Source organism: Neoarius graeffei, chromosome 12 (genome assembly GCF_027579695.1).
Source record: "Neoarius graeffei isolate fNeoGra1 chromosome 12, fNeoGra1.pri, whole genome shotgun sequence".
Lineage (NCBI taxonomy): Eukaryota > Metazoa > Chordata > Actinopteri > Siluriformes > Ariidae > Neoarius > Neoarius graeffei.
In genome coordinates this window covers 12,307,750-12,335,501 of record NC_083580.1, presented here as the reverse complement: position 1 = coordinate 12,335,501, position 27,752 = coordinate 12,307,750, and the positions used below count along the sequence as shown (strand labels likewise).

At 39.1% G+C, this 27,752-nt stretch overlaps 1 protein-coding gene across 1 annotated transcript; it reads right to left on the bottom strand.

Annotated features, from left to right (window-relative positions):
- On the bottom strand, positions 1 to 27,752 carry noc4l (nucleolar complex associated 4 homolog). Its single transcript, XM_060935522.1, has 15 exons — positions 27,592 to 27,752; positions 27,389 to 27,509; positions 21,008 to 21,114; positions 20,723 to 20,830; positions 17,202 to 17,351; positions 10,282 to 10,384; positions 10,171 to 10,205; positions 10,021 to 10,071; positions 9,817 to 9,928; positions 5,703 to 5,763; positions 5,495 to 5,605; positions 5,236 to 5,399; positions 5,060 to 5,142; positions 2,300 to 2,413; positions 1 to 2,217 (listed from the first exon to the last, which is right to left on the bottom strand). Exons 1-15 carry the CDS (start codon positions 27,739 to 27,741, stop codon positions 2,101 to 2,103), a joined length of 1,587 nt encoding a protein of 528 aa, XP_060791505.1. The 5' UTR covers positions 27,742 to 27,752; the 3' UTR covers positions 1 to 2,100.

Genomic DNA, 27,752 nt, shown 5'->3' with positions numbered 1-27,752 from the left:
TCCCTTTAAAATACCAAATCTGGTGTCAGTCCAGCAGATTTTCAGACCAGATACTCAGATTATGGATTTTGAGTTCTACCTGCTGCATTAAACTCCCAAGCCTCTGTTTGCAGGAAATACAAACCAAAGTGAAATTGGACCAACATGAAATCATGTGTGCACAACCCAAAAGGGCCCATTTTCCAGGGACTACAGATGATACAGAACCCATCGTTGTGAATCCATCAGGAGACAATCTCGACTGTCGATTACTGGCGAACTTCCCAGATTTGTTGAGCAGCAGACCACAAAATGCTGCTCCGAAGGTCAAGAAAACACGTGGTGAACTATTAGCGCCGCCGAGCCAATGCTGTGCGAAAACTGCACTCGCATGTTTTACAGTTACTCTCCCTTCATCAACGAAGTCTGCGGGGAATTTGTGGTTATTATCGGTACAAACAGCGCGAATCACAACTTAAATGAGTGCGGTTCAGTTTGACATTATTGTCAGTCCGTTAGATAAACATTTAATTTTGTTAAAATCGAAAATTAATATTTAGAGCCTGTGGGCTACAAAAATAATAGTCATTAAAGTAGCCGGCTGGACTTAATTGTGTAGTTGGCTGTATGGCCGGCAGCCGGCGCTTGTGGAAAGCCCTGATTTTCCCAGTGAGTGACAAAAACTTCCGGTTCACGCGGTTGGGTTATATGTAAAAGTCGCGACTGGGAAAAAAACGAAAAAAAAGTTTAGGGTCTGGCGGTACGGAAACACACTTTTTTTTTTTTGGCCTTACATTACCTGTCCTGTCCCGTCCCAGGGGACCTTACCTTAGCTGTCCTATCAGGTGTCATGGTATAGTTTGGATAACATACTCTATGGAATAATTGCTGCCATCTTGCGCGATGACGATTACATGAGACGGGATGGGACATAATCTCCCGTCCCGTATGTCATGAGTCGATCCTGTCCCGTCTCGCGGGGAGGTCACTGGCCAAGCGATAACATGTCACGTCCTGTTCCGTGTCACAGGTTTTAGCAACAACCGATGAGATACGCTACCTTGAACTTATGATTGGGTACCCTGTGGTGGTACACAAACATCGTAGTCACAAAAGGCATCAAAAAACAAGTATTCTCTTAAGTATGGAGCGTCACTTTGCTATTAAAAATATTCTCCACGTCACCTCCGAAGCACTATGAATGAGTGAATGAATGACTAGCATTGGTCAGAGCATTAATGAATCCCATTAAGAATGCTCATTGTTATAGTATCACGTGACCAAAGCAGAAAGAAAGTTCATTTGTGTTTTCTATTAAAATGAATTAAATAAAAATAATTAGTTAACAGGAAAAAGTTACAGGTCCACAGCTCCATATTTACACTACACAATCCCCTTTCGCCTGGTAAACCAGTCTAACAGCATGATTTGTATTTGGATAATGGATCATGACAAGCGCTCACATTTTATGATGCAATAAGGCTATCATTAGGATCTCAGACTTGCTCACATCCCATAGTCATGACAGTTTTTGCACAAGCCTATGCAGTCAAGTTAATTATGAAAATATGTTTCGGGTGACATACGGAAAATATAAATAGTTCAAACAGGCACTATATTACAAACAAACAACTTGGCAGATCTGCCAGTGTGTGTATATGAGACAGTGCGTCATTGTACAGACTCATTTCATGATAATTTAGGCTTCAACCTGCATAATATTAAAATGTTACAGAAATATTTGTTTCCCTCATTTAACTATGTTTGTATTGTATGAAGATGTGTGTGTCAATTCAATGCTTTGGCAATGATGTAACTTCTGTAATCAAAAAGGCTCAGTGAAGTGAATCGAACTGTCAGTTGTCACGTACAAAAAAAGTGAAACAGATTGCAATTATAATTTGGGCTTCTCACTCCACTCGAGCCGAGCTAGCCTTGCGTAACAGCTTAAACTTGCCTGAGATTCTTATAAGGACTACAGTTCACCTCTATTTTAGATTCAGTCACACTTTCACAAATTAGGATTTTTTTTTAAAAATTGTATTTCTTTTTCTCAATGTTGAAAGGTTAGTAAATAAAAGTGGAACATTACAATAACAACGAGACAGAGAGAAGTAGTGGCTACTCTAGAGAGAAGTGGAGGCCCAACACTTCTCTGGGACTCTGAAGCAGACCAGCAGCCGAATCGAACTCGAGTGGCACTGACCGGCTTTGGCTCTTCAGGTCTTGCTCCATCAGCTACGGAAACAAACAATGTTAAGTGCATCAAACTTCAGGTTATAATATCATTTATAAAACACATTATTGCTCTTGTACACACTTCAAAAGTGGACAGTTCGAGCAGCTTGCTGATATCATCCTCGGGTTCGGGTAGAGCTTCATTTATTGCTTTGGCCGCTTTAGAAACGTCTGGATGGTAATGACTCTGCAGGGTCTAAAAGAGTAAAAAAGGGGGGAAACAAACAAAAACAAACAAACAAGGTGATTGTGGTGGAGGTTCATAAAAAAAAGTTTTTTTTAAACAAAAAGAAATTAGTCTCTATTAAGTCTTCTTTCAGAAGAGAAGAAAATAAAAAGCAGCATTTCCCCCCCCAAGTTTACTAGGTTTTTTTTGGGGGGAGCAGAGTCACCTGCAGGACCCCTCCCCAAGGCTCCTATTACCAGAGAATTTGGACCTGAACAAACAGTTAAAGGAACCGCATTTCGAGTCTTCACTTGTATTTTAGAACAATAATTAGAACAATTTTTACAATAGGATTCATCTCATCTCATTATCTCTAGCCGCTTTATCCTGTTCTACAGGGTCGCAGGCAAGCTGGAGCCTATCCCAGCTGACTACGGGCGAAAGGCGGGGTACACCCTGGACAAGTCGCCAGGTCATCACAGGGCTGACACATAGACACAGACAACCATTCACACTCACATTCACACCTACGCTCAATTTAGAGTCACCAGTTAACCTAACCTGCATGTCTTTGGACTGTGGGGGAAACCGGAGCACCCGGAGGAAACCCACACGGACACGGGGAGAACATGCAAACTCCACACAGAAAGGCCCTCGCCGGCCCCGGGGCTCGAACCCGGACCTTCTTGCTGTGAGGCGACAGCGCTAACCACTACACCACCGTGCCACCCACAATAGGACTCTTTTTACAATATTATTATTTTTAATCTCTCGATTACGTTCATTATGTCTTATATTAGATATGGTTATTTTTTTCTTTTTTTTTTTATCAGACATCTAGTTTTAGGTTTGTTTACCTGACGTGTTTCGACATACATAACTGTCGTCTTCCTCAGAGTGTCACCGGATGTTGTTGGTGACGCATCTTATCAGCTGATGTTTCCGAAGGCGTGACCTTCCTGTCTGGTTTGACAGGTCGGTCACGTCTTCTGCTGTCTGTTCGTCCCCTGCAAGATGGCACGCCAGGTATGGGACAGCATGTACGCTCCCTCATCCCGGTTGATGGTCCTCAGGCTTCGCTTTCGGATCTCCATGGCCTCCCTGATCCAGCACTGATGTTTGTTATCTTCTGTGCGGATGACTCTGGCATTCCCCCAGTCCATAATGTGATTTTCTCTTTTGCAGTGGTCTGTTATGGCTGACTTGTAATTTTCCTGTTGTGCCTTTTCTTTTATTGTTCGGGTTTGTCTTGTAGCTGTCTCCTTTTCGCACTCTTTTTTATGTTCATTTTTTCTTGTGGAAAATTTCCTTCGAAAGCGAAGCCCGAGGACCATCAACCGGGATGAGGGAGCGTACATGCTCTCCCATACCTGGAGTGCCATCTTGCAGGGGACGAACGGACAGCAGAAGACGTGACCGACCTGTCAAACCAGACAGGAAGGTCACATATTCGGAAACATCAGCTGATAAGATGCGTCACCAACAACATCCGGTGACACTCTGAGGAAGACGACAGTTACGTACGTCGAAACATGTCAGGTAAACAAACCTAAAACTAGATGTCTGATAAAAAAAAAAAAAGAAAAAACTAACCATATAATTATTTTTAAATCAATTTGTTTTACAATAGAACATTTCTTTGACAAATCTTTTTCAATAAGTGTTAAGAGATTAAAGCGCGCTTTCTGCATGGTCCTAGTGCCTGCACTTCTGGGTTTTTTTGGACAAAGTGTGTATGTGTGTGTGTGGGGGACCCCAGTATTATGGTGGGGGAACCCCAGTATTATGGTGGGGGAACTGTGCCCCCCCACATAATGGTAGGGGAAACACTGAAAAGAGTGGACTGTGTAAGGCTGTATGACATGATTCACAGAATTGTACACAGCCGTAAACCTTTGAACAAGTAGTCATTACTGTTCAAGTCTGTAAAATTGATCAACATTATCATGAAGACACTTCCATCTCTGTGACTGAAACATATCACTTATCCTATATGAACTGGAGATAATTATTACAACATTATTCATCTAAACCAATACTCTGAATAGAATAGAATGTGGGCAGCACGGTGGTGTAGTGGTTAGCGCTGTCGCCTCACAGCAAGAAGGTCCGGGTTCGAGCCCCGTGGCCGGCGAGGGCCTTTCTGTGTGGAGTTTGCATGTTCTCCCCGTGTCCGCGTGGGTTTCCTCCGGGTGCTCCGGTTTCCCCCACAGTCCAAAGACATGCAGGTTAGGTTAACTGGTGTGACTAAATTGACCGTAGGTGTGAATGTGAGTGTGGATGGTTGTCTGTGTCTATGTGTCAGCCCTGTGATGACCTGGCGACTTGTCCAGGGTGTACCCCGCCTTTCGCCCGTAGTCAGCTGGGATAGGCTCCAGCTTGCCTGCGACCCTGTAGAACAGGATAAAGCGGCTAGAGATAATGAGATGAGATGAGAATAGAATGCCTTTATCATCACTGCACAGATGTACAACGAAATTTAGTTCATCATAAGAGAGCAAAGCCGCTGCATACGTGTGCGCCGCCACTCTTGGGCACTTCAGCCCAAGGCCGTCCCGTATTAATCTAACTATTACTTTAGAATCATGCCACTCGACCTCTCTTCAGCGTCTTTGTTAAAAACAGAAATGTTGAGCTCAGGAGAATCAATTCAACATTATTTCATATGAAACTTGCCTTAACTTCCCACAGACTGCTCTCTAGGGCACGACACTGAGCAGGATCCTCTTCCTCCATCACATATGGATCAGTACATGTCTCTGAAGAAAAGAAAAGAAAATACACTTTCATTCTCGATATACAACTTTTTCTGCTTTTCTTTTCTCATTAGTGTTGTCAAGTTCATGCCGTACCGTCAGCAGCACTGGGTCTGTGGATGAGGACTCTGCATGCCGGGTGTCTGCGAATCAGGTTACAAATAAAGGGCAGTACTATGAGCAAGCCAGTCGGGGGAGCTGTCAGGGCGAGCCGAGACAGCCGCTTAATAAACGCTGCGACAAGGTAAACCGGTAGATGGCTGCGGAAAGAAAACAAGACAAAACCCACACATTGGAGCTGTCCTTCGGAGTATACGGGAGAGTAGAGTGGTCATCTGAAGCTGTAAAGGTTTACCTGGAGGATAGGAAGATGTTGACCAGGTGGAAGAACCGCGCTCTGTACTTCACATGGAATACAGAAACGTCTAGCAGGTTGTACAGCTTCTTATAAAAATCAGGATAATCTCTGTTTTATAAACAAGAGATCTGCTGATCAATTTCTGTGATGAATCACGAAAGAAATACTGCATGCTGTTCAGAGCGGACAGTTTGTTGGTACTTACAGATTGTGCTTGTGGATGAGGATGAAAAGGCCATTCAGAGCCAGGAGACTGATGGCACCACCTGAAGTCCAACACACGGTGGAAGATGGTGAGGAAAATACTAAAAATATATATCTCTGTTACATTCAGAACCATCTAGAATTCATCTCTCAGGGTTTTCCTTGAAGGATCTCTTCACTATCATCTACACTGAAACCGGTTTGTAAAAGTGCAGTGGTAATTGGTTATCATCATGATGCAGGTCTCTCTGAATTTTCACGTTATATTTTTGGATTTTATTTTAAAGAATGTGCCATCCTGGAATTAATACTTGTGTGTTTTCTGAGCAATTAGTTTACTGCAGGGCTTTGAACCAGAATTTTTTTCCTATTGGTTCGTTCCGAACAGAAACGGAATTTTAACGTTTCCGGTTTTGGGTTCCACCATTAAATAGACGTTCCCGAACCGGTTAGAACAAAAAAATTTCGTTCCCGGAACGGTTAATTACGTTCCCTGTCAGCTGTTTAACAAATGGCTATAAAATTATGTCTCTGTCTCATCCAGTTTAAGCCAAATGTAGGCCAATTCTATTACAACCTTCATTAAATAAGACAAGAAATAATTCAAAACAATTATTATTTCAAATGTTGGCGATTTGGATTCTCAGTATGTCTTCCCATCTACACAAACAGAAAAAGTGCCAAAAATGAAAGATAATTCGTTTAGTGTGTTACCAAAGGCTAGTCAGGCCCTATGCACTGATAGGCTAACAGAGGTTAACGTCATTTAATGTTCGCAAGCCTCTCATTAACGTGGACAAATATATTGATATCGTGTTTGAAATTGACGTTTTTGAATAACGATAGACTGCAATATTTACCTCTTATGTAAGATGTGGAGACGTGATAGTAGTCCACCCTCCCGCTCTCTCCATTCAGTCAGCGAACGTCACACAGGAAGTGAACCCCAGCGGGTCATAGAAACTTGCGCAGGAGTAGAATGACTTTTTTATTTGTAGGCTACGGAAACTTTGAGGAACGAAATAAAAACCGGTATTAACCGGTTACCATTATTTTTAATAAGCGTTTCTGTTCCGGAACATAAAAAATAATAAAGTTTCTGGTTTCGTTTCTGTTCCATGTGAAATAGAAAAAGTTCCCGGTTTTCGTTTTCATTCCTTGAACCGGTTCAAAGCCCTGGTTTACTGTAACCACATTTATAAATTATAACTACAAACAAGCAACAATGAAGGTAGAGATTCATGCACTGATGGAGAACAGAGAAGAAAAAAAATCAAATATCCACTGTTGCTACAAAGAACAGAAAAAATAAACTAAAATAAAACAGAACAAAAAGAAGGTACAAAATGAAAGGAAGGGTGGAAAAAGGAAAGAAAAAGCAAAATAGACAAGACGACAGAGTCATCTATATCCCCCGCCCTAAATACCAAGTTTCAAGATATTATGTGTCACATTTTTCAAGTTCTGCCGCAGGAAACCAACCCTACCTCTTTACACTGACCTCAGCAGCCCATGGCATAAACCCACCGGACCTTTGGTCCAGGTGAGCTAAAAATTAACATTTCTCACATTTCTTAGTATCAAAAAGGACATATACATTACTTAATCAACACATATACCAACTTTCAAGACCGTACCACTCAGTTTTCAAGTTCTGCTCCGGAAACAAAACCTACCCCCTAAGACTAACCTGAGAGACTAAGTCTGAAATTGTTTCCATGGAAACGTGAAAATTTTAAATTTCTTCATATGAAAAGGTACATCTACATCACCTTGTTAACATGTATACCAAGTTTCAAATCCGTATCATGAATAGTTTTGGATATACGCTCCAGAAACGAACATTGCTCTTAGAAACGAAGTCAAAATCTATTTTTTTATGTAAAAATCTGAAAAATACTTTTTTCTTCAAAAAATCCAAAATAGCAAAAGGCACCAGTTCACATGTTGCTTGATATGTATACAAAGTTTCATGAAGATATCTCCAGTAGTTTTAAAGATATGGCCCGGAAACGAAAACGTGACTAGACAGACGAAACCCGTTTCTATATGCCCCGTTAAACTTCGTTTGGGTGGGAGATAAAAACAGAATGGAATGAGGGGTGGAAAGGGTGGTAGAAAGGCTGGCTTGTACAGAGCGAATAAGAAAAAAAAAGAAAGAAAGATACTTGTACAGAGGGAACAAGAAAGAGTATGAAAGAAAGAAGGAAAGAAAGGGCAAGGGGAGGGAAAAAAAAAGAAAGAGCGAAACTTGTACAGAGGAAATAGAGAGGATGGAGGAAAAGAAAACTACTTGTACAGAAAGAATCAGAAAAGTAGGGAGGAAAGGAAGAACAAAAGAAAAAAGAAATACATGTACAGAGGGAATAAGAAAACATGGATGGAAAAGAAAGAAAGAAAGAAAGAAAGAAAGAAAGAAAGAAAGAAAGAAAGAAAGAAAGAAAGGCTTGTAAAGAGGGAATAAGAAGAGTATGGTGGAAAGAAAAAAGAAATACATGTACAGAGGGAATAAGAAAACATGGATGTGAAAGAAAGAAAGAAAGAAAGAAAGAAAGAAAGAAAGAAAGAAAGAAAGAAAGAAAGAAAGAAAGAAAGAAAGAAAGAAAGAAAGAAAGAAAGAAAGAAAGAAAGAAAGACTTGTAAAGAGGGAATAAGAAAACATGGAAGAAAGAAAGAAAGAAAGAAAGAAAGAAAGAAAGAAAGAAAGAAAGAAAGAAAGAAAGAAAGAAAGAAAGAAAGAAAGAAAGAAAGGCTTGTAAAGAGGGAATAAGAAGAGTATGGTGGAAAGAAAAAAGAAATACATGTACAGAGGGAATAAGAAAACATGGATGGAAAAGAAAGAAAGAAAGAAAGAAAGAAAGAAAGAAAGAAAGAAAGAAAGAAAGAAAGAAAGGCTTGTAAAGAGGGAATAAGAGTATGGGGAAAGAAAAGAAATACATGTACAGAGGGAATAAGAAAACATGGATGGAAAAGAAAGAAAGAAAGAAAGAAAGAAAGAAAGAAAGAAAGAAAGAAAGAAAGAAAGAAAGAAAGAAAGAAAGAAAGGCAGGCTTGTAAAGAGGGAATAAGAAAGAAAGAGTATGGTGGAAAGAAAAAAAGAAATGCATGTACAGAGGGAATAAGAAAACATGGATGGAAGAGAAAGAAAAAGAAAGAAAGAAAGAAAGAAAGAAAGAAAGAAAGAAAGAAAGAAAGAAAGAAAGAAAGAAAGAAAGAAAGAAAGAAAGGCTTGTAAAGAGGGAATAAGAGTATGGGGGAAAGAAAAGAAATACATGTACAGAGGGAATAAGAAAACATGGATGGAAAAGAAAGAAAGAAAGAAAGAAAGAAAGAAAGAAAGAAAGAAAGAAAGAAAGAAAGAAAGAAAGAAAGAAAGAAAGGCAGGCTTGTAAAGAGGGAATAAGAAAGAAAGAGTATGGTGGAAAGAAAAAAAGAAATGCATGTACAGAGGGAATAAGAAAACATGGATGGAAGAGAAAGAAAGAAAGAAAGAAAGAAAGAAAGAAAGAAAGAAAGAAAGAAAGAAAGGCTTGTAAAGAGGGAATAAGAAAGAAAGTATGGTGGGAAGAAAGAAAAAGAAATACATGTACAGAGGGAATACGAAAACATGGATGGAAGAAAGAAAGAAAGAAAGAAAGAAAGAAAGAAAGAAAGAAAGAAAGAAAGAAAGAAAGAAAGAAAGGCAGGCTTGTACCGTATAGAGGGAATAAGAAAAGTATGGATGAAAAGAAAGATGGGTATGGAGGAAAGAAAAATCTAGAAGAGGGAGGGAAAAAAAAGGGAGGGAAATGTGGAAAAGAAAAAACATTAACCCCAGAACAAAAGGCAGTGGATAAAACTGGACAAACAGCAGCAGTGTTTTTTCAGGCCCATCGCGCTGTAGCGTAATTCTCTGGAACTCAATACAATCTGTTCGAGTGACACCGAATGTTTCCACTGACAGAACAGCTTCAGTCTGACGCTCGAATAAAGCGAGTTCATCTAGTTAATTAACCATCTCCTGAAATCAGGGCCAGGAACTGTTGATACAAAAAGGTATTTATTAACCATGTTGATTGGAGAGTCTGTAACGAAACGGAGTAAAGAGCTGGCAGGCTGAACAGACTCCGACTCACCAACGCTGTACGCTGCAGTCAGGAAGTCGATCATCAGCGTCGGGTCGTCCATGTAGGGCAGAATCGAGTCGTGCAGGATGACCAGCACCTTTTTATACATGCTCATGGGTAACTGCAGGAAAAAACAAATCCTGGTTAAACAGCATCCATCCTGAAATAGCGCTGTTCAGAACTCCAGCCTGGTGAGGAGAGTTTTACTGTCACCTTGTACTTCAGGAAGGTCAACCACATCAGCTCAAACGCTCGCTTGTGCTCCTGCAGGATGCAGGAATTTATAATCAGTTAGTTTTTCCATATTCTACATTTATTGCACCTTTAAAACACGACACAGTCATCACTCGGGTTTTTACTCACTTTTAATTTGGCTGCCTTCCAGTCCTTGTTTTTAGCTGAAAAGGTATTGATGGTGTCAGTGTGTTAATCCGTTCACTTTATTCAAGGACTGATACACAAAGTGAGACTCACCCATCTGCTTGACCAGGAAGTTCGTGATTTCTGAATCGTGGCTTGGCACAGTGATGTTGGTGAGCAGTGTGAAAACGTTGTTTTGGTACACAGACACCTTGGCCTGTCAAAGCCACACAAATCAGTGCATCAGTGGAAGTTACACTCTTAATAACGCTGGCTCACTGCCGACACTTTTATAACAAACCTGCCAACAACACCCTCTTCAACTCAGTTAGCCATTTATAAAAGTTACACTTCTATGGGCTATAAAATCCACTCCCTGAGAGAAAGAGAAAAGGAAAGAAAATAAGAAAGGAAAGAACATAATAATAGAAAATGGCAGAGGGGGTCAATAAATATAGATAGAAAGCCAGGGAGGGATAGAGGGAGGAGGAAAGAGAGAGAAAGGAAGAAAAAAGGGCAACAGGAGACAGAAAGGAAGAAAAAAAGGGCAACGGGAGACAGAAAGGAAGAAAAAAAGGGCAACGGGAGACAGAAAGGAAGAAAAAAAGGGCAACGGGAGAAAGAGAGAAAGAAAAAAGGGCAACGGGAGAAAGAGAGAAAGAAAAAAGGGCAACGGGAGAAAGAGAGAAAGAAAAAAGGGCAACGGGAGAAAGAGAGAAAGAAAAAAGGGCAACGGGAGAAAGAGAGAAAGAAAAAAGGGCAACGGGAGAAAGAGAGAAAGAAAAAAGGGCAACGGGAGAAAGAGAGAAAGAAAAAAGGGCAACGGGAGAAAGAGAGAAAGAAAAAAGGGCAACGGGAGAGAGAGAGAAAGAAAAAAGGGCAATGGGAGAGAGAGAGAGAGAAAGAAAAAAGGGCAACGGGAGAGAGAGAGAGAGAAAGAAAAAAGGGCAACGGGAGAGAGAGAGAGAGAAAGAAAAAAGGGCAACGGGAGAGAGAGAGAGAGAAAGAAAAAAGGGCAACGGGAGAGAGAGAGAGAAAGAAAAAAGGGCAACGGGAGAGAGAGAGAGAGAGAAAGAAAAAAGGGCAACGGGAGAGAGAGAGAGAAAGAAAAAAGGGCAACGGGAGAGAGAGAGAGAGAGAAAGAAAAAAGGGCAACGGGAGAGAGAGAGAGAAAGAAAAAAGGGCAACGGGAGAGAGAGAGAGAGAAAGAAAAAAGGGCAACAGGAGAAAGACAGAGAAAGGAAGAAAACAGGGCAACAGGAGAAAGAGAGAAAGGAAGAAAACAGGGCAACGGGAGACAGAGAAAGGAAGAAAACAGGGCAACGGGAGAAAGAGAGAAAGGAAGAAAACAGGGCAACGGGAGACAGAGAAAGGAAGAAAACAGGGCAACGGGAGAAAGAAAGAAAGAAAGAAAGAAAGAAAGAAAGAAAGAAAGAAGGCAACAGGAGAAAGAAAGAAAGAAAGAAAGAAAGAAAGAAAGAAAGAAAGAAAGAAAGAAAGAAAGCGCAACAGAAGAAAGAAAGAAAGAAAGAAAGCAAGAAAGAAAGCAAGCAAGAAAGCAACAGGAGAAAGAAAGAAAGAAAGAAAGAAAGAAAGAAAGAAGAAAGAAAGCGCAACAGAAGAAAGAAAGAAAGAAAGAAAGAAAGAAAGAAAGAAAGAAAGAAAGAAAGAAAGAAAGAAAGAAAGCAACAGGAGAAAGAAAGAAAGAAAGAAAGAAAGAAAGAAAGAAAGAAAGAAAGAAAGAAAGAAAGAAAGAAAGAAAGAAAGCAACAGGAGAAAGAAAGAAAAAGAAAGAAAGCAACAGGAGAAAGAAAGAAAGAAAAAGAAAGAAAGAAGGCAACAGGAGAAAGAAAGAAAGAAAAAGAAAGAAAGAAGGCAACAGGAGAAAGAAAGAAAGAAAAAGAAAGAAAGAAGGCAACAGGAGAAAGAAAGAAAAAGAAAGAAAGAAAGAAAGAAAGAAAGAAAGAAACAGGAGAAAGAAAGAAAAAGAAAGAAAGCAACAGGAGAAAGAAAGAAAAAGAAAGAAAGAAGGCAACAGGAGAAAGAAAGAAAGAAAGAAAGAAAGAAAGAAAGAAAGAAAGAAAGAAAGAAAGCGCAACAGAAGAAAGAAAGAAAGAAAGAAAGAAAGAAAGAAAGAAGGCAACAGGAGAAAGAAAGAAAGAAAGAAAGAAAGAAAGAAAGAAAGAAAGAAAGAAAGAAAGAAGGCAACAGGAGAAAGAAAGAAAGAAAGAAAGAAAGAAAGAAAGAAAGAAAGAAAGAAAGCAACAGGAGAAAGAAAGAAAGAAAGAAAGAAAGAAAGAAAGAAAGAAAGAAAGAAAGAAAGAAAGAAAGAAAGAAAGAAGAAAGCAACAGGAGAAAGAAAGAAAAAAGAAAGAAAGAAAGAAAGAAAGAAAGAAAGCAACAGGAGAAAGAAAGAAAAAGAAAGAAAGAAAGAAAGAAAGAAAGAAAGAAAGAAGGCAACAGGAGAAAGAAAGAAAGAAAGAAAGAAAGAAAGAAAGAAAGAAAGAAAGAAAGAAAGAAAGGCAACAGAGAAAGAAAGAAAAGAAAGAAAGAAAGAAAGAAAGAAAGAAAGAAAGAAAGAAAGAAAGAAAGAAAGCAACAGGAGAAAGAAAGAAAGAAAGAAAGAAAGAAAGAAGCAACAGGAGAAAGAAAGAAAAAGAAAGAAAGAAAGAAAGAAAGAAAGAAAGCAACAGGAGAAAGAAAGAAAAAGAAAGAAAGAAAGAAAGAAAGAAAGAAAGAAAGAAAGAAAGAAAGCAACAGGAGAAAGAAAGAAAGAAAGAAAGAAAGAAAGAAAGAAAGAAAGCAACAGGAGAAAGAAAGAAAAAGAAAGAAAGAAAGAAAGAAAGAAAGAAAGAAAGAAAGAAAGAAGGCAACAGGAGAAAGAAAGAAAGAAGAAAGAAAGAAAGAAAGAAAGAAAGAAAGAAAGCAACAGGAGAAAGAAAGAAAAAGAAAGAAAGAAAGAAAGAAAGAAAGAAAGCAACAGGAGAAAGAAAGAAAGAAAGAAAAGAAAGAAAGAAGGCAACAGGAGAAGAAAGAAAAAGAAAGAAAGAAAGAAAGCAACAGAGAAAGAAGAAAAGAAAGAAGAAAGCAACAGGAGAAAGAAAGAAAGAAAGAAAGAGAAAGAAAGAAAGAAAGGCAACAGGAGAAAAGAAAGAAAAAGAAAGAAAAAAAGAAAGAAAGAAAGAAAAGCAACAGGAGAAAGAAAGGAAAGAAAGAAAGAAAGAAAGAAAGCAACAGGAGAAAGAAAGAAGAAAAAGAAAGAAAGCAACAGGAGAAAGAAAGAAAGAAAAAGAAAGAAAGAGGCAACAGGAGAAAGAAAGAAAAAGAAAGAAAGAAAGAAAGAAAGAAAGAAAGAAAGAAAGAAAGAAAGAAAGAAAGAAAGAAAGAAAGCAACAGGAGAAAGAAAGAAAAAGAAAGAAAGCAACAGGAGAAAGAAAGAAAGAAAAAGAAAGAAAGAAGGCAACAGGAGAAAGAAAGAAATAAAAAGAAAGAAAGAAGGCAACAGGAGAAAGAAAGAAAAAGAAAGAAGAAAGAAAGAAAGAAAGAAAGCAACAGGAGAAAGAAAGAAAAAGAAAGAAAGCAACAGGAGAAAGAAAGAAAGAAAAAGAAAGAAAGAAGGCAACAGGAGAAAGAAAGAAAGAAAGAAAGAAAGAAAGAAAGAAAGAAAGAAAGAAAGAAAGAAAGAAAGAAGGCAACAGGAGAAAGAAAGAAAGAAAGAAAGAAAGAAAGAAAGAAAGAAAGAAAGCAAGCAACAGGAGAAAGAAAGAAAAAAAGAAAGAAAGAAAGAAAGAAAGAAAGAAAGAAAGAAAGAAAGAAAGAAAGAAAGAAAGAAAGCAACAGGAGAAAGAAAGAAAAAAGCAACAGGAGAAAGAAAGAAAAAGAAAGAAAGAAAGAAAGAAAGAAAGAAAGAAAGAAAGAAAAAAGCAACAGGAGAAAGAAAGAAAAAGAAAGAAAGAAAGAAAGAAAGAAAGAAAGAAAGAAAGAAAGAAAGCAACAGGAGAAAGAAAGAAAAAGAAAGAAAGAAAGAAAGCAACAGGAGAAAGAAAGAAGAAAGAAAGAAAGAAAGAAAGAAAGAAAGAAAGAAAGAAAGAAGGCAACAGGAGAAAGAAAGAAAAAGAAAGAAAGAAAGAAAGAAAGAAAGCAACAGGAGAAAGAAAGAAAAAGAAAGAAAGAAAGAAAGAAAGAAAGAAAGAAAGAAAAAGAAAGAAAGCAACAGGAGAAAGAAAGAAAAGAAAGAAAGAAGGCAACAGGAGAAAGAAAGAAAGAAAGAAAGAAAGAAAGAAAGAAAGCGCAACAGAAGAAAGAAAGAAAGAAAGAAAGAAAGAAAGAAAGAAAGAAAGAAAGAAAGAAAGAAGGCAACAGGAGAAAGAAAGAAAGAAAGAAAGAAAGAAAGAAAGAAAGAAAGAAAGAAAGAAAGCAACAGGAGAAAGAAAGAAAGAAAGAAAGAAAGAAAGCAACAGGAGAAAGAAAGAAAGAAAGAAAGAAAGAAAGAAAGAAAGAAAGAAAGAAAGAAAGAAAGAAAGAAAGAAAGAAGCAACAGGAGAAAGAAAGAAAAAGAAAGAAAGAAAGAAAGAAAGAAAGAAAGAAAGAAAGAAGGCAACAGGAGAAAGAAAGAAAGAAAGAAAGAAAGAAAGAAAGAAAGAAAGAAAGAAAGCAACAGGAGAAAGAAAGAAAAAAAGAAAGAAAGAAAGAAAGAAAGGCAACAGGAGAAAGAAAGAAAGAAAAAGAAAGAAAGAAGGCAACAGGAGAAAGAAAGAAAAAGAAAGAAAGCAACAGGAGAAAGAAAGAAAAAGAAAGAAAGAAAGCAACAGGAGAAAGAAAGAAAGAAAGAAAGAAAGAAAGAAAGAAAGAAAGAAAGAAAGAAAGGCAACAGGAGAAAGAAAGAAAAAGAAAGAAAAAAAGAAAGAAAGAAAGAAAGCAACAGGAGAAAGAAAGAAAGAAAGAAAGAAAGAAAGCAACAGGAGAAAGAAAGAAAGAAAAAGAAAGAAAGCAACAGGAGAAAGAAAGAAAGAAAGAAAGAAAAAGAAGAAAGAAGGCAACAGAGAAAGAAAGAAAAGGAAAGAAAGAAAGAAAGAAAGCAACAGGAGAAAGAAAGAAAAAGAAAGAAAGCAACAGGAGAAAGAAAGAAAGAAAAAGAAAGAAAGAAGGCAACAGGAGAAAGAAAGAAATAAAAAGAAAGAAAGAAGGCAACAGGAGAAAGAAAGAAAAAGAAAGAAAGAAAGAAAGCAACAGGAGAAAGAAAGAAAAGAAAGAAAGCAACAGGAGAAAGAAAGAAAGAAAAAGAAAGAAAGAAGCAACAGGAGAAAGAAAGAAAGAAAGAAAGAAAGAAAGAAAGAAAGAAAGAAAGAAGGCAACAGGAGAAAGAAAGAAAGAAAGAAAGAAAGAAAGAAAGAAAGAAAGAAAGCAAGCAACAGGAGAAAGAAAGAAAAAAAGAAAGAAAGAAAGAAAGAAAGAAAGAAAGAAAGAAAGAAAGAAAGAAAAAGAAAGAAAGAAAGAAAGAAAGAAAGAAAAAGCAACAGGAGAAAGAAAGAAAAAGAAAGAAAGAAAGAAAGAAAGAAAGAAAGAAAGAAACAGGAGAAAGAAAGAAAAAGAAAGAAAGAAAGCAACAGGAGAAAGAAAGAAAGAAAGAAAGAAAGAAAGAAAGAAAGAAAGCGCAACAGAAGAAAGAAAGAAAGAAAGAAAGAAAGAAAGAAAGAAAGAAGGCAACAGGAGAAAGAAAGAAAGAAAGAAAGAAAGAAAGAAAGAAAGAAAGAAAGCAACAGGAGAAAGAAAGAAAGAAAGAAAGAAAGAAAGAAAAAAAGAAAGAAAGAAAGAAAGAAAGAAAGAAAGAAAGAAAAAGCAACAGGAGAAAGAAAGAAAAAGAAAGAAAGAAAGAAAGAAAGAAAGAAAGAAAGAAAGAAAGAAAGCAACAGGAGAAAGAAAGAAAAAAGAAAGAAAGAAAGAAAGAAAGAAAGAAGGCAACAGGAGAAAGAAAGAAAAAGAAAGAAAGCAACAGGAGAAAGAAAGAAAAAGAAAGAAAGAAAGAAAGAAAGAAAGAAAGAAAGAAAGAAAGAAAGCAACAGGAGAAAGAAAGAAAGAAAGAAAGAAAGAAAGAAAGAAAGAAAGAAAGAAAGAAAGGCAACAGGAGAAAGAAAGAAAAAGAAAGAAAGAAAAAAAGAAAGAAAGCAACAGGAGAAAGAAAGAAAAAGAAAGAAAGAAAGAAAGAAAGAAAGAAAGAAAGAAAGAAAGAAAGAAAGAAAGCAACAGGAGAAAGAAAAGAAAGAAAAAGAAAGAAAGAAGGCAACAGGAGAAAGAAAGAAAAAGAAAGAAAGAAAGAAAGAAAAAAGAAAGAAAGCAACAGGAGAAAGAAAGAAAGAAAAAGAAAGAAAGAAGGCAACAGGAGAAAGAAAGAAAAAGAAAGAAAGAAAGAAAGAAGGCAACAGGAGAAAGAAAGAAAAAGAAAGAAAGAAGGAAAGCAACAGAAGAAAGAAAGAAAAAGAAAGAAAGAAAGAAAGAAAGAAAGCAACAGGAGAAAGAAAGAAAGAAAAAGAAAGAAAGAAAGAAAGAAAGAAAGAAAGAAAGAAAGAGGGCAACAGGAGAAAGAAAGAAAGAAAGAAAGAAAGAAAGAAAGAAAGAAAGAAAGAAAGAAAGAAAGAAAAAGGGCAACGGGAGAAAGAAAAAGAAAGAAAAAGGGCAATGGGAGAAAAAGAAAAATGGCAATGGGAGAAAGGGATAGGAAAAAGAATGAATGAATAGAAGAAGAAAATAAAAAAATGGCAGGAGGGGTAAAGAAAGAAAAACAGAAAGCCAGGGAGGGATGGAGAAAGCAAGAAAAATAAACAAAAGAAAAGAAAATGGCAGGGAGGGGAAAAGAAGGAACGAAAAAGAACTGACGTGCTGTTTCCAAATAAAAAGGACTTTTTTTTAAACATAGTATAAAGTTCCATTTGTATGGACTATTAAAGCCAGTCCTGAGAGAGGGAGAGAAAAAAAGACAAGGAAAGAAAAATAAAAACGTCTTCACAGTCTGAACATTTCTCCCTCCATCTACACACCCGTTTGTGTCTGTCCATCACTTTGTGCATGTTGTCGCGCGCCAAATTCATAACATAGTAGCGCACATCATCCATTTCGAGAAACTCCTGAAACCTGGAGATCAGCAGAGCCATGTCGTCTTTCTCCGAGAGCAGAACCCACACCACCCCCTGCAAACACACACACACACCTCAACACTCTACATATAGCCCAAACACAGTTAATATGAACCTTGCAGCTGGAACGACTGACACCGCTGCCATTATTTAATAAGTATTCACCAAAAGTGAAGTGAATATCGGTGAATAATTACTGAGACAGTTTTGGTTATTATTTACCGATATTCACCGAGCCTGAGACGGACAATTGTTTTAGTATAAATACACGGGGCGGCACGGTGGTGTAGTGGTTAGCGCTGTCGCCTCACAGCAAGAAGGTCCGGGTTCGAGCCCCGTGGCCGGTGAGGGCCTTTCTGTGCGGAGTTTGCATGTTCTCCCCGTGTCCGCGTGGGTTTCCTCCGGGTGCTCCGGTTTCCCCCACAGTCCAAAGACATGCAGGTTAGGTTAACTGGTGACTCTAAACTGACCGTAGGTGTGAGTGTGAATGGTTGTCTGTGTCTATGGCTACGTTTACATTAGACCGTATCTGTCTCGTTTTCTTCGCGGATGCACTGTCCGTTTACATTAAACCGCCTGGAAACGGGAATCCGCCAGCGTCCATGTATTCAATCCAGATCGTGTCAGCGCCGGTGCTGTGTAAACATTCAGAATATGAGGATACGCTGTGCTGAGCTCTAGCTGGCGTCTCATTGGACAACGTCACTGTGACATCCACCTTCCTGATTCGCTGGCGTTGGTCATGTGACGCGACTGCTGAAAAACGGCGCGGACTTCCGCCTTGTATCACCTTTCATTAAAGAGTATAAAAGTATGAAAATACTGCAAATACTGATGCAAATACTGCCCATTGTGTAGTTATGATTGTCTTTAGGCTTGCCATCCTTCCACTTGCGAGTGGTAAGTGATATGCACTGGGCTCACACACACAGCGGCTCAGTCCCGAAAACACTGCTAGTGCGCTTCACTCGCGCGCTCTGTGAGCTGCGCAGGGCCGGAGTGCGCACCCTCCAGAGGGCACTCGCTGTTCAGGGCGGAGTGATTTGGAGCGCAGGATGCCTGCGGAGCCGAGCGTATCCGTGTATTGGTATTGTTGTGTGCACGCAAATCATGTATTGGTGTTGCTGTGTGCACACTAATCGTTTTAAAAACGTTAATCTGATGATCCACTGATACGGTCTAATGTAAACATGGGCTATGTGTCAGCCCTGTGATGACCTGGCGACTTGTCCAGGGTGTACCCCGCCTTTCGCCCGTAGTCAGCTGGGATAGGCTCCAGCTTGCCTGTGACCCTGTAGAACAGGATAAAGCGGCTAGAGATAATGAGATACACAGATGATTATTTAAAACTAAAAAAATAATTTATTTCAAGCTTCAAAAGCAGCATGCAAATGTAAGAATGACACTCAGACTTGTCACTTATCTACGTCGAGTCACATAAAATACTTTGTTTTGAGATCGATAAAACCAATCACAATTCCACCTTACCTTTGAATAATTTGAGACCAAACGTCGTAGCGTCTTTAGTGCTTTTAGGAACAGCATTTTCTTTCATAATGTGTAATTCTTCCTCACTTACGGTGACGAAGCGATTCGCCGCTATTTTACCAAGTCGCTCAAAGTGATGATCGAGAAATAGTCCGAATCTCTCGACCAATCAGCATGTGCAATTTTCTATAAAATCGCCTGCATATTTATACTAAAGGAAACGAAATCAACCATGCTCTAACCAATCAGCTTGGAGAATTCAATAGCGCGTGTGTAAAGGATAATGTAGTAATTCATAAGGACAGCTCGACTAAGTGAATCATACAATGAGCACTTACTGTAATTACATCAATGAGCAGGGATGACAATGAAAAATATTTTAAAAGTCTGAAAAAACCGGGGTGGGGCCCGGGCCCATGGGGCTAATGATTTTTGGCTATTTTTTTTTTTCACCCCAAAACCATTAATTTTATCAGCAAAAATTTGCTATTTATTTGGAAATAAATTCCCCTTCTTGGTGGACTCCCAGGTGAAAATGATTAATATGGTACAAGAGACTTGTTTTTAATCAATTCACATTTGATGATTTCAAAAAATCAATGCACCTTTTAATATAAACGAGCTCTACAGTATTATATTTCTGCATTTTTGCTATTCATGTCTTTGAATACTCTAATCCTTTAAAATGAAGTGCAAACCAGGAAAAAGTTCTGTCATATAATTCTCTGAAGCTTTCTTCTGATGTTATCATGGTAGCAGGAGCTCTTGCATATTAAGCAGGCAACATTCAACATCACTCATCACTTCCCTTTCAACTGTTGTGTGGACTAACTAGGTTTTATCTGGACAGGATGTTGTGTAATGTAATACAGATACCATACGGGCAATCTGAAGATCGAGATGGTGATTTTGAATTAAAGAACAGGCATGTACAATAGGCATTACAAATTGGAAATTTTTTTTAAATCAAAAACTATAAGTTCATCTCAGCCTAAAAAATTTGGGCAGACGCTCCCGCGCGGCACATCCCAGCAATTCCCCCCCATGAAATGAGCAATAAGTAGGAGAGTTATACATGCTATCATACTTAAAATTTCATCAGAAATATAGATATGATACTATGATTCTCCCCCAACATGCTACATTAGATAAGCTAATCCCATTTATAAAAGATACACACTTATATATGACATGTAATTGATATATATTTTTGGGGGCACGCGCTCTCTCTCTGCCATGCCGATCCTGTAGGCTGCACTGACTCAATACAACTGAAAACCAGTGTTGCCAGATACTGCTGACGTTTTCCTGCCCAAAATATGTTCAAAACCCGCCAAAATGCACTTGAAACCGCCCAACTTGGGCGGGAAACTGCCCAATCTGGCAACACTGCTGAAAACTCCGGTCCTCGAGAAGAGAGATAAAAGCCCGCCCACACTGAAAGCTGACTGGCTTATTTTGCTGAGTAACCCAATCAAGATGCTCTTTGTCTGGCATGCGCTACATGAACAGGCACACGGGCAGTGTTGCCAGATTGGGTGGTTTTAAGTGCATTTTGGCAGGTTTTGAACATATTTTGGGCTGGAAAACGTCAGCAGTATCTGGCAACACTGCACACAGTCTCCCTCGCACGCGCACATTCTAAGATGCGTGATGCAGACCTTAATGTTGCGCGCGCACGCTCTTGCTCGCTTCTATCAATATGCAGGAGACTCCCGGAACTTCCGGGAGACTTGGGATGTCTGCGTTATAAGGTGACCACAGATCGTTAATCAAAACCCCCCCCCCAAAAAAAAAAAATCTCAACGGATTTACATCGATCTCAAAAACGATCATTTTGGTCTGAAAAAGTCGGAAATCCGCCAATCGGCGGAAAATTCTCATCCCTGAATGAGGAACATTTAAAGTGAAAGCATTTTGTTTTCTGAAGTACTCACTGATAGAAGCTCTTTGGGGAATCTGTGATGCTCAGTCCAGTCCTGTTTCTGTAGAGGATGCTTCCCCTCGGCTGCTGCGAACTTCATAATAGCACACAGCGCGCTCTCCTACCATAACAAATACAAACGCAATGTAGGACGTACAAGATTCTGAAGTGTCACATGTTCCACAGGATACTGAGCACATACTGCACGTACACAGACATGTACAATAGCTAGGGTTGGGTTTGTTTGTTTGGTTGGTTGGTTTTTAAATGAACAGCCCTCATAGCTTAGTTCACTCACCTTTACTTGGTAAGATTCATGGCTCATGTTCTCCAGCAGCAGCTCCACACAGCTCTTATAACGGTGTCTTACAAATATGTGGTACTTTTCATCTGCATCCCGGTCACCTGGAGAGATAAAAGAAATCCAAAATCAGTAAAAATAAATAAATAAATAAATTCATATACCGTGAGTAGAGAAAAACAAAATGGCAGCGCACATCAAGCCAGATATCACTTTATCATCAAGTATTTAAAAGAAACAGAAAGAGCTAAAAGAATATAGTCGTCTACCCCCCCCCCAGAAAAAATCTGTTGTTCCGCACTCCAGCCGAGTTGGTGGTGGTAATGCACCTTTAAGTTGGTTTGCCAACCACCAAAAAACCCTAAAGAAGAAAAAGGCGGCATGAGCGTTGAATATGGTTTACAATATTGCATTGTCGTCAAGACAGCATGACATCACACGTTGGACACGTAAAACTTCCGCACTATCGAGCAACTGTGACAATTTGTAAACAAACATGGCCGCCAGGTTTGCCTTGTCAAACAGGGAAGGTTTTGAGAGAAGTTTGAAAGAGAAAGACGCGTTAAACACCCGAAAGGAGTGTGTATAATAATAATAATGGCTCTTTTTGTGGTATAGAGATCTTGCAGTCACGTGACCGGAAAGTACACAACCGCCATCTTGTCGGTCAAAAACACAGCTGAATACTGCTGCACTCGTGTACAGAATGGATCAATTTCAACCAACGGACTACACGGCTCATTTTTCTAATGAACAGATAACTAGATATATGTCTAAAATAAACGATCTACAGATTTGTGACCCTTATGGCTTACCGGACGGAGTTTTCACGACCGGATTTTGAAATGCCAGCAGAATACCCGGACGTGTATAATTACCTCATTAACTTTCCCTCGCTGTTCAGTGGTGAAGCACTGCGTGCCTATAAATCTCTGGACAGTTATCTTTACAGAAATTCAGGATTTGTCAGCGACTCAGATGTGGCATCTTGTAAACAAGAATCCTCATTGGATGGGTAAGTCACTTAAGTATTGAGTATAGCACTGACCAGCCGATTATAGAATAGAATAAGGTAATTCCAGCTGTAATTCCAAATCGTCCGTCTTGTTTACATGGATCTGGCGTTGGAGAGATAGAGGCTTAGCAGTGGAGGTTTGAGTGGCTGTTTTCTGAGCTTAGTCAACAGGCCGGCTCTGCAGCCTCGCTTTTGCTTCCGCTCCCGGCGCCGCCTCCTTCGCTTTGCCTCCGATAACAATCCACGGAGACCCTGCTGGTCTCGCTATCTCGTCTGGAATGTTGTGCATGCGATGGAAATCGCTACAAATCATCATTTTCTGCTGGAAACCAATGTCCAGTAAGTCCATACGGTTGTAGTGGATATTGAAGTCCGGTACAGACGAACAACACGCAAAAATACACACAAAAAACATAAAAAAACGTGCACAGGTAGGGAGAGCTTGTAGCCGCAGCCGTTGTAGTAGAATTGTATATAGTAGGGTTTTCCAGAAGAAAAGGTAGAAGTAAAAGCAGAAGTAGAACCAGAAGTAGAAGGCGGAATATGGCGTTTGACCGACAAGATGGCGTATGTCACAATCTGGATCGGCTGTGACGTCACATGCAAGTGCTCCATCGAGGGATTTCACTGACGTCACCCGAAACCGGGAGTAAACCGACCCTGCGCCATTTTGGAAGACCAACAAACTCGTGATTAGGGGGAAATAACGGCAGCGGTATGTGAACCCACGAGAATAAAGTGGAGTGGCAAACGACTTAAACAAACAAATCTGAGCTGTTTTATTTATGATTTACTGGCCCAACAGTAGACTTGAAAGAAACCTGTGTGAGACTTGGCAAAAAACTGTGGATATAATGGATAAGTCTGTGCATGATCTGTGGACACTTTGAGGTAAGCAAACGCAAGAAATTCAGATTTAAAACATGCTAAATTGGCCCCAAGTTGATAACTGTATGAGGAGCAAGCCTCCCAGACTTCTACAATTTAATAATAATAATAATAATAATAATAATAATTTAGGATGGTTTGGGGCTTGCTCTCCCTCCTATTATATAAATAAAGCATAGTTGTTGTGTAGGCATAGATCATAAATACATATGTATAATTTGGATAAATTAACCTAAATTATGGATACCTTAATAGTAACGAAAAGTATTAATTTTTCAACTGAAAAGATATATTATTAAAAGATATCAACAAGATTACCTTGGCCATAACTATGTGTAGGTTATTCTTAATAACAGCTGTAATATCACGACCCAAGCCACTAACAACATAATTGTAAGCCTGTAGCCCTTTGTAGGCTTTCAAGTCATCAGCAGTGTAGGCACTGGGTGTAAACAACAAATAGTTTACAATGTCTGGGTAGCAAACAGATGGCAGAATTGGTGTCAGGTCCTCCCATTCTCCCTTGCCGCGAGTCTTATCATATGGGTCAAACCCATCAATCACAGCCAGTTTCTCCACATACCGTGCCCATTCTGCAGCTGGGAATGTACTCACATAACCCGAATTATCATCCATTGTGTCACTTTACTCTCGCTTGTACTTTGTTTTATATTGTGAGTGCATGTACTTGGTCTTCCAATATGGTGCCTAACAAAATCTCGCAGCGCGGTGACGTCATGTGGTAGCCCTCTATATCAGATATATTCCATTCACTTCGACTCGTTCAGTATCATGCTAGCTGAATGGAATATATCTGATAGACCACGGAAAAAAAAAAAAAGCAAGCCAATATAATTTTAATGTAACTCTAAATGGATAAAAGTCACTTTGGTAGAAGAGGAAAATCAGAATTCGGGATGTGCCGTTATTGGAAAAAATCAATCATCGATTATTCTATCATTCACTGGATATGAGCAATCACGCGGTCTGATTGGCTACTCTACTACTAAGATATCAACTCATATACCATGAGTTGAGGAAAAAAATTGCGGTGTGTGTTGCTGAACCAACCGAGGACAAAATATAAACTCCTCAAAAACTCCAATAAAAAAAAAGCAACAAAATATGTAATAGAAGTATTTAATGGTAATAATGTATCTTTATTTTTCAAATAAAATGGCTTTCCCATATGTAGTTTCTTCAATGAAGTAATTTTTTCCTCCATGTTTTGAATATAATTTGTTAAGTACTTTAGAGTATTGCATACAGAGCACTATATGAACTCGGACTGTAAGTAAACTCAGTATAGAATATCCCCCCCCAACTAAATTTGTCAACTGGAACGGTGTGTGAACTTCAAAAACGATACCCCTGCAATATCATGATTCAAATTCCTATTCGTCATTCATCTCAATAATATATGGGGTCTAAATCCATTTGGTACAATTTCATGGAGTAGAACAACAGCCACATTATCAGATAATGACCCATGTACGAAAATGAGTATCTTTAAGACCTTGGTTCGGGATTATTTTCCTTCATGGACATCTTCAGGTGGTATACTGCAACTGTGTAAAGTTTCATCAGAACCCATTAAACCGTTTAGGAGGAGTTGCGCTTACAAGACACATGGACCAACGGACAGGGTGATTCCTATATACCCCCCCTCAACTTTCTTTGTGGAGGGTATAATAAAGTTTATTATTATTATTATTATTATTATTATCATCTGAGATCTCAGAATCCATAAAAGATGCGGAGTTATTACTACAATCGCTAGAATATGCCGCTAGTCAAGTAGGCCTCTACTGTAATGAGGGAAAGACAAAAATTTAATCTACGTCTTCCTTACCATGCGATCTTAAAGGGCACATCTTGGGTAAACTCAGGAGCAAGATCAATGTAATTCTCCTATTTTATATTAAACTTTGGTCAAAATATGTCACATTTTGTGCAATTTTTTTACCTTGTGCAATACCAGAAAAATTCAGGTGAAAATCAAGCCATTTGAGGCGAATTGGTCCGCCTCTGAAAAAACTTGGCATTTGGATTTCCCAGGAAACATTGATTTTCGTGACGTCGCGTGTGGGACGCCTCCTTCTGAATCCTACATCAGCGCTGGTTTGTTTATGAGAAAACGACCTGGTGGTTTTCTGCAAATTTCTTCAACGTTATCGCGTAATTATTAAAACGGTTAACAGATGTATCGTAGGAGGGTGTAGCAACATTACATTCTTCATCCAAAGGTGAAGTAAGATTGCGCTCAGGTGACAATTCCATATTTCAATGCAAAATCGCTAGCTGCTAAACTTGGTCTACACAGACTGTGCACTGAAACCGTGCAAGCTCGCGCAGCCTGCTGGCGCTTCCACAGGTGACGTCACGAATCTGGCTCCAGACTCCCTTGGGATTTTTCCAGACGTGTTTTGGTTTTTTTTGCTGTAGACAGATGGCCTTGTGCAAAATTACCCTTCTGGATGAGTGTGTAAAGGGACATTCTTTCATATTAAAAAAAAAAAAAAAAACGAATTTGGTCCAGGATATGCACTTTAAGGAAAAAAAGCCCTCCTTGATTGACCAATCAGAATTGAGTAATTTGGCCCTATGTATTATAATTATTATTACTGTTGTCACTGTTAGGCCCTTGAGGAAAAACCCTTAATCGTAAATTTGGATCAAAGTGTCAGCCAATTAAGCAAATCTAAATGCACTATGACCACTCCTACCCAGATACTGTACCTTCAGGGGATGAGGGCACTGAAAGTGTACATGGGTTCAGGTTATATTCGTGTATTTCCAATATCCTGAGCACCTTGTGCATGTTCTGTGAAATCAATCCCAGATCAGGACCAGATGTGATTGTTCCTCTCCTCCACAACTACAACCCCGATTCCAAAAAAGTTGGGACAAAGTACAAATTGTAAATAAAAACAGAATGCAATCATTTACAAATCTCAAAAACTGATATTGTATTCACAATAGAACATAGGCAACATATCAAATGTCGAAAGTGAGACATTTTGAAATTTCATGCCAAATATTGGCTCATTTGAAATTTCATGACAGCAACACATCTCAAAAAAGTTGGAACAGGGGCAATAAGAAGCTGGAAAAGTTAAAGGTACAAAAAAGGAACAGCTGGAGGACTAAATTGCAACTCATTAGGTCAATTGGCAATAGGTCATTAACATGACTGGGTATAAAAAGAGTATCTTGGAGTGGCAGCGGCTCTCAGAAGTAACTAATTCTGCGCCGACAAATAGTGGAGCAATATCAGAAAGGAGTTCGACAGTGTAAAATTGCAAAGAGTTTGAACACCTCATCATCTACAGTGCATAATATCATCAAAAGATTTAGAGAATCTGGAAGAATCTCTGTGCGTAAGGGTCAAGGCCGGAAAACCATACTGGGTGCCCGTGATCTTCGGGCCCTTAGACGGCACTGCATCACATACAGGCATGCTTCTGTATTGGAAATCACAAAATGGGCTCAGGAATATTTCCAGAGAACATTATCTGTGAACACAATTCACCGTGCCATCCGCCGTTGCCAGCGAAAACTCTATAGTTCAAAGAAGAAGCCGTATCTAAACATGATCCAGAAGCACAGACGTCTTCTCTGGGCCAAGGCTCATTTAAAATGGACTGTGGCAAAGTGGAAAACTGTTCTGTGGTCAGACGAATCAAAATTTGAAGTTCTTTATGGAAATCAGGGACGCCGTGTCATTCAGACTAAAGAGCAGAAGGACGACCCAAGTTGTTATCAGCGCTCAGTTCAGAAGCCTGCATCTCTGATGGTATGGGGTTGCATTAGTGCGTGTGGCATGGGCAGCTTACACATCTAGAAAGACACCATCAATGCTGAAAGGTATATCCAGGTTCTAGAGCAACATATGCTCCCATCCAGACGACGTCTCTTTCAGGGAAGACCTTGCATTTTCCAACATGACAATGCCAACCCACATACTGCATCAATTACAGCATCATGGCTGCGTAGAAGAAGGGTCCGGGTACTGAACTGGCCAGCCTGCAGTCCAGATCTTTCACCCATAGAAAACATTTGGCGCATCATAAAACGGAAGATACGACAAAAAAGACCTAAGACAGCTGAGCAACTAGAATCCTACATTAGACAAGAATGGGTTAACATTCCTATCCCTAAACTTGAGCAACTTGTCTCCTCAGTCCCCAGACGTTTACAGACTGTTGTAAAGAGAAAAGGGGATGTCTCACAGTGGTAAACATGGCCTTGTCCCAACTTTTTTGAGATGTGTTGTTGTCATGAAATTTAAAATCACCTAATTTTTCTCTTTAAATGATACATTTTCTCAGTTTAAACATTTGATATGTCATCTATGTTCTATTCTGAATAAAATATGGAATTCTGAAACTTCCACATCATTGCATTCCGTTTTTATTTACAGTTTGTACTTTGTCCCAACATTTTTGGAATGTTGCACTTAAATCTACATTTACCTTGGAGAACCTCTTCTTCTCTTGGTAGTTGACCAACATACAGCGCTCCTCTCTGTAATAACTTGCAGAATAACCTCTGGCAGGCGCTGATCGCAAAAACGACTTCTTTCTCGTTTTCAGACTGCAGATTAGAAAGAAATACAGAAAGTGAACCAATGTGAGAGACCAACAAAGAGCTCCTCCAAAACTCAAGCTAATCTTACCTGGAGGTATTCCAGCAGGTCGAATATACTGTTCGCATGCTTCCTGCTCTGTAATATAAGCTCTGTTTTGGTGTTTAGGGTTTGTTTATATGAAGTCTGGCCGTTTTCGGCGTCGCTCTTCTTCACGTTGGGCTTCTTGGACGGCGCCATGTTGTCTGCTC